The 6,955-nt window shown below is 34.5% G+C and overlaps 1 protein-coding gene across 1 annotated transcript; it reads right to left on the reverse strand.

Moving 5' to 3' along the window:
• Positions 1–939: 939 nt before the first annotated feature.
• On the reverse strand, positions 940–6,444 carry LOC107218450 (N-alpha-acetyltransferase 35, NatC auxiliary subunit). The gene is made up of 10 exons (XM_015656328.2): positions 6,273–6,444; positions 5,737–5,798; positions 5,061–5,596; positions 4,617–4,809; positions 4,191–4,372; positions 3,694–4,026; positions 2,671–3,063; positions 2,335–2,508; positions 1,822–1,938; positions 940–1,730 (listed from the first exon to the last, which is right to left on the reverse strand). Exons 1-10 carry the CDS (start codon positions 6,323–6,325, stop codon positions 1,590–1,592), a joined length of 2,184 nt encoding a protein of 727 aa, XP_015511814.2. The 5' UTR covers positions 6,326–6,444; the 3' UTR covers positions 940–1,589.
• Positions 6,445–6,955: the final 511 nt, after the last annotated feature.

A 6,955-nucleotide genomic window follows, 5' to 3' on the forward strand; every position in this document is an offset into this window, starting at 1 on the left:
AATTACTGAACTCTGGTGTTTTTAATCAGATTCTAATGTTTTAGCGCTAATTTTTTTCTTGCTGATCAGTTCCACGCAAGATGTGTGAAAAACATTTATGAAAATCCCCATTACAGTATATAAATATCATTACTGACGAACATTTGTTGTAACGTGCTTACAAATACATATTTTCGTCTACTCTAGAAGTAACTATTTCTAAACTTTTTTCAGGCAATCTCTTGAGATCTATATAGTGAATAAAATAAGCTCAAAAACATTATACAATTGGGACTGAGATTGGATCTAAAAAATACCAGAGCTTAATCATTTTTAAAACCTTACAATGGTTGTCAAAACATTTTGTACATCTTTAAAAAACCTCAAAGAGTGTCTTATAAATTTTCCATTGCAAAAAACATTGGATTCAGACGGAATTCTAAAATCATCTAGGAAGTACATTTTGGCACAAAGATTGCAATTATTTTCAAAAGTGGATGTAATGTAAGCCCGGATTTCTTGTGAGCAAGATTCTAGTTAAACCGCTGACCAACACACCTCCGCTAATTATATAATGTAATAAATAAACGCTTATTTATAAGTTCCATTTCTTCATCATTGGCGAAAGTATCGGGTCAATCAGCACTGTGCGATCATGACATATCTAAAAAAGCAATGAGCTTATTGGCTAAACCTGGCTTGTTACTCTTTTCGCAACTTTTGATTCAACCGATGTGGCTCATTCATCCTGAAAATTACACACAGCACCAATCTTCTATGTTCAATAAGTTACTAACGTAACTTTAAAACGGAGAAATTGGATATCCCTTTATTACATAAGGCAGATACTTGTAAATTTGGTGTCCTATGTTTGGCAGATGATGCATTTTAATGCAAACACAGCCCGCAGTAAAGTGACGAGAGAGAGAAGAATAAAATGAAACTATTTCTAACAATGGATATTATAGTTTATTTACAGAAATACAGAAATTTTTGTCGTGAATGCGAAAGCATGAATGGAAAGAAACATACAAAGAATTTTAACATTTTTTACAACTTTCAAAACAGTTTTAATAAATATGAAAATTACTTGGACGCATAACTAATCCTCAAACAAATACAATAGACTCTCCATAATTCAATAACCGTTTGAAAAGAAATTCAGTTCACTCTGATATCTATAAGTAAAATTAGGGGAAAGAAATTTGAGTAAAGCTTCGTTACAAATTCAAAAAATCCACTCTTTCAATTCCTACCGCCATTTTAGATCACGTGCTATTATTCTTTCCTGATACATGTTATACTATCACTCTGTAAATTTGCAGTCAAAACCTACAGAACATTGAGTAAAGCACAACAATCACTCACTGAAAAAATACATTTTCTTAATGGATGAGTACAATTTCTAGACTTTTTCAAAACCATAAGATTCCCTGACTAGTCTCGGTTTACTTCCAAATCTAGAGCTGCCCTGTGAAGTACGTATTCGTATAGTACTGTATGCAAGGAGAAGCTGGGCCGAGAAGTAGGTATGGAGAGTCCACTGTAAACATATAGGTATGTATAACTATTGTATGTATGGGAATTTATTGAGGTAACTATAAAACAAGCTAAGCGAGTTTAATCAACGGAAAATGTTGGTGGCACGAAAAATCGAAAATCGGGGGTTCCGTCGAATCCTTTTTATGTCCTCCAGCCAAAAGTTTCAGGACAATAAAATTCGTCTTCGATACTTTGAGTAAATCATTAATCTGAAAACAATTTCGAAGTATTAAATTAGCAACGACATTGTATTAATGATTTCATCGGCACTTTGTGATAGACCAAGTGTATGTATATTACCTGATTAACTGTATGCACATTTGCTGGATACAAGGACAGAGCACTTTCTAACATATTTCTAGCCTGATGAAAGTGTCCGCAACCAGCCAGGTACTGCTTTTCACTTGTAACAGTTTCCTGTATTGCAAAAGAACACGTGAGTATACCGATGTATCTGAGCCGGTCCACAAACTTATGACCAGCTTTTAAGGGTTAAAATTTCAATCCGGCTGTTGTTCGGATATGTTGTAGTGTTCACTAAGATATAGAAATCCTGCATTTTTTAGATGTTTACCTAACCGTTCTTTTACGAGACTACAACATATCCATATTGCAATCAGATCGAAATTTTTATCCTACATACTATACATGTATACTTTACGAAACTATGGCACAAAATCTCCCAAAAAATCGGCTCAGGAAAATATTTAAGAAATTGCATTTCCCTCGGCAGTTTGTCTGCTGTCTTCTAATGTGACTTATAAAAGTTCGATGTTACTTTTTACCTACGATTTACACAGACTACTAACTTACATCTCTGTTTAACATCTGCCCACTTGTCATGTCTAGAAATTCCTGATAAGGAACTGGTGGAGGAGTTAATAATGATGCAAAAGGCAACAACCTGTGCTCGTATCTCACTCGCTCCGAGTCAAAGTGTGATTCGGGTAGAGGAATCTTTTTATCCATTCGAAATCCCATCAACGCCTGTGAAAATATCACACTTTAGACGAGGCTCATCAATGTCAACATAAATAACGGACAAACAGCGTCTTTGGTTATTCTTGAACTCATTCCAACAGATAATTTTGTAAATTTATAAATTAATTGATTCGAAAGAAATATTACAGAATCAAAAAAAATCTTGACCTTGTAGTACCCGCCACAAATATTCTGCATAGCTTGGTACATTAATATTTCTAGACTGTATGGTCTAGGGGTGGATTTTTTTTTCTTATTTTTAGCACTTTTTTTAGCCCCTCTGCCTTTGTGAGTTTCACTATGAATATCTTGTTCCATGAGAAAGGAGTCCGCTCTTGTGATTGCAGACATAAGCCACCCATATAAAAACTCGTACAGGTACCAAAATATATAATGATACTCATGGACCGAATATAATTCCAGTTCAAAACCACTCAGTAAATACATAACCATCACACGCAGCGTGTGGTACAATATCCATGTGCCAAAATATGCCAAGTGTGGCCTTGGAGTGTCGCTTTTCAAAGATAGTGTGTGCAGATATGAATCCACTCTTTCAGCCTGTAAAAATTAATTTCAGGATCAATCCACTGAGAAAAATCTCATTTGTCATAACTACTTCTAAATTTTTGCATAATGAGTAACGATACAGTAACGGTACAACTACATTTTCTGGTTATTGCAACGTTAAATCTATTTTTTTGTTGAATAAAGCTCTAACATCAATTTATTGTAGCCTCAACATCGAATTATTACGCAAGTTACAATAAAATATAGGAGTGACCATCTAATTAAACGAAAAGTAACACATACGAGATATTCGGGTTGCAGTTACAAAACTCTTGTCTATTTTTTATCCCGAAGTACATTTATCAGTATGATGAAAAATAAAAGTAGCTAAGGACTGTATGATAACCACAATTAGAAATTTTTCTCAGTGTATTACTCATCAATCGATGAACAGTAAACAGGAAAATACTACATAATAAATTGGCAGTTATTTCAAATCAAGTGATATTACAGGACATTGCTTCAATTGCATGACTCTTTTCAGTTTTCTCAACTTTTTAAACTCCCAACTAGGGCTGCATTGATTAGCGGAGGTTTAAACTCGACTTGACTACTCAGCATAGATTTTCTGCAAATTCTTTCACTTTTGCTACAAATGTTGATGTTTCTAGTTCAAAATACCTCATCTTGTAGAGCAGCAAAGTCTTCTAACAAATGGGCCAGTTTATCTCTTTGCCGCGCTCGATTGTGTCCACTAAGTTGCACTAAACTACCGAACAAGCATACACAGTGGCCCAAGAACCCATCAACATAATCCTTTGCTTGGTGATTCTGCAGTAGTGTGATTTTCGGCATCAATGCTGGAGGAGCAATAAAAGCCCTAGCAGCATCTCTCAATACATCACCGAAACTTTGAGTTCCAAAAACTCGATTGGTTAGAGGCAGGTAAACGATTTGTAGCATGGATCTGGATAGTATGCATGGGCTTTGGCGTGAAAACTCTAAAAAGAAATCCTAAAAGCAGGAGCATTATTTGTAATTTGTGGAAAAGGTTTTTTTTTCACATTTGGCACAATAAAGTAAATTTTCTTACGGACTTGATAACTCATGAACATTGTTACTATAATTGTTGTACAATCAGATATGTTTGTATGTTATTTGATGGCCAATTTATTTACCAAAGCGCCGTGGAAGCTAGTGTACCCCGTTATTTTGCTGACCGTTTTCAATCGATTTAATAATTCATCTATGTACTCCAAGGCCTCACTTCGTGGTTTGATTTTCGTGTATCTTGGAAACGTCGGAGGCAATAACCGCTGATTTACCATAGGGTCAAAACCCATAATGTTTGGATGATCGCCTGAAATAAGGATTGACGTCATTCTAAAAGTTTTTCAAAACGCATGTTTACAAAAGTCAAAGAAATTTAAATTAAAATCAGTAGTTATCTAATACTTTTGCATTAGAGGAAAAATTTGAATTTGCAATAAGATCTTGTCAAGTTATGAAAATAATTTTTACAGTTTGCAAATTCTTTAAACAGTACAGTTAAATAGTCATAATCGCTTGTAAACCTAATTAACTCAGGTAGAAAGTATACTAACATAATTCGTCAGCTTTTACACCTCGAGAAACAGTTTTTATCATGACCTGCATCATGTCAGAGCAGTTTGATAAAAGCCTTTGACAATCAGCCAAGTTTTGATGGAGCTGCTCTTTCCTTCCCATGAGCGACAGGGTTTGATAAAACATCTTTGTGAACCTTATTCTAGCATATAAGGCCAGAGCATCATTATACTGTGGAAAAAAAATCAAATTACTCAACGTTCGCAGTCGCAATTCTGTAATCATTCATAATTTATGTTCTAGTTTGAACGACTCAGTAATCGACAATCTCGACTATGATGTGATTATACTTGGACAAATAACTCTCGAGTTGTAATAAAATAATAACATCGTAAAATCTTAGGATGCAGCTAAGCGTATCGAAGATACCACAAGTTAAAATTTATAAAACATTTTAATAAAATACAAGAAAAAGGACTTACTTCTCGATTAGACTCATCATCGACTGGTTTTATTCTACTTTTTCTGTGCAATTCCTCTTCCACCTCTTTCAGCATTGCTATAGTCTTTTGCTCTGTAATATCCTGTTGTAATCTGTAGCCATATGTTACGCTTTGGAAATCTTCCTCCTCAAAAACCATAGCCTTGTTAATACAGTCTTTAATAATTTCAATAATCTTATAAATTGCATAACAAAATGTTCGCAATGACTTGTCCAATATTTGACCTGGCTGATGCAAGTACAAATTAGTAAACACAGTTTGCGCCAAACTGTGCCCTTCAAGCCAAGAGACTATGCAAGAATACGTCGAATCAATGATTCCGATCACTTCGGCCAAGGTTAAATTATGCAATTTTAATGCCCCAGAGTCTACTGCCTGTTTGAACGAATATGGCTTGCTGTTTCCTCGATTGCACAACATCCCGGCGTCCATTTTTGGGTCCATCATTTCGATAGCAGACATGGCTTCAAATAGGCCGAATAATTCATCGTGCAAAAGTTCACCCAATTCCAAGCCTGAATATAGGTAACGTTAGTCAATTAAATTACAATAATTGCAATCCGTCAATCTTCCAGAAGATGGTCACAAAAAGCTTTAAAAGTATGGATAAACATACAACTAATAATTTCTAGAATACAATGAGAATACTGCTTACTTTGCACGGAACTGAAGAAGTCATTTGTGATATCAACCCAGTTGTATGTCAGCTGGTCGAAACTGAAAGTTTAAAACAGAAATAAAGATGAGCTTGAATTACGTACAGTCAATGTCATGAATCATTTTTTAAAACATTACCATATTGCATCTTCAGAATTACCTTACAGGAGTCAGATTTTTCAAAATAACATTATATTTTGCCGTATTTCTAGTCTACTGAGTTCCAAACGATTCTAAAGTTACGACATACATGATTTTTCTTAAAAATGTAACGTTATATCAACGTTACAAACTTTATACTCATAAATTGAATACATTTTTTTTCAATTTTCCGCCATTTTACAATCAAAAGATGGTGAAAAAATTACTTCGATTCCATTTAGATAGAAGGAAAATATAATAATTAAGTAAAACGTGTTTTGTATAGAAATAGCTTTGGAGTATGGATTGGGGTTGACTTATTCCTAACCTAAAAATGACAACATTTTCGGAAGACTCGTCAAATCGGGTTGTTGGATGAAAATGTTAACTTACTGCATTTCTTTCTCGTGAATATTTTCAACTAGATCTCTTGCCAAAGCTGTCATTTTAAAAAATTACTTCATTAGATATTATAATTAAACCTTCCTATAATATTTTCCTATTCCACTGCAATAATTTGCAGCACATTTGCGCCTGCAGTAATGTCACCGATATAGAGATCAGTCAGTAATGTCCACAGGCCAATCGCTTATTCCCACCATCTACCAACCCATTTTCGCATAAATCCCTGCTTTTTTACGTTCAGCAATGGTTTTCACCCTGGCTTTTACTTTTTACTTTCCACTGCGTTCGTCCGTAAAAAAACACAGACTACAGATCGCTTGGTTGTATATTTCTTACGTCCGTGCATTTTTCACATGATTTTTCGCATTTCGAGAATTTTTACCTAGGACCCTAGGAAGGAAGATTTTACCCACGGACAAGCCACTGACTTAATTTTACCAACTGAAAAATTTACCCCTAGACAGCGCTGGTGTCTTGTATCTAAAATATCGCCAACTTTAAAATGAAGTATTACTTAATGTATTTTTGTTTTCAGGAGCGTTACGTATATAGAAGTGTCAACAAAACACAAACATCACATCGTTAGAACATAGAATTTCGTAGTTCAACACTACAATAATATGAAAATTGTACGTTTTTTGTGACTGTAACTATAATCTTCATTTAACATG

This window comes from Neodiprion lecontei, chromosome 7, assembly GCF_021901455.1.
Source record: "Neodiprion lecontei isolate iyNeoLeco1 chromosome 7, iyNeoLeco1.1, whole genome shotgun sequence".
Taxonomy (NCBI): Eukaryota; Metazoa; Arthropoda; class Insecta; order Hymenoptera; family Diprionidae; genus Neodiprion; species Neodiprion lecontei.

Excerpts from the sequence above, each read along its gene's own strand:
- LOC107218450 (XM_015656328.2), bottom strand. The coding sequence starts at position 6,325 with ATGACAGCTTTGGCAAGAGATCTAGTTGAAAATATTCACGAGAAAGAA. Across the intron at positions 4,810-5,060 it reads ATGATGAGTCTAATCGAGAA|TATAATGATGCTCTGGCCTT; the intron begins GTAAGTCCTTTT and ends TTTTTTCCACAG. Across the intron at positions 4,373-4,616 it reads TGTAAAAGCTGACGAATTAT|GCGATCATCCAAACATTATG; the intron begins GTTAGTATACTT and ends TCCTTATTTCAG.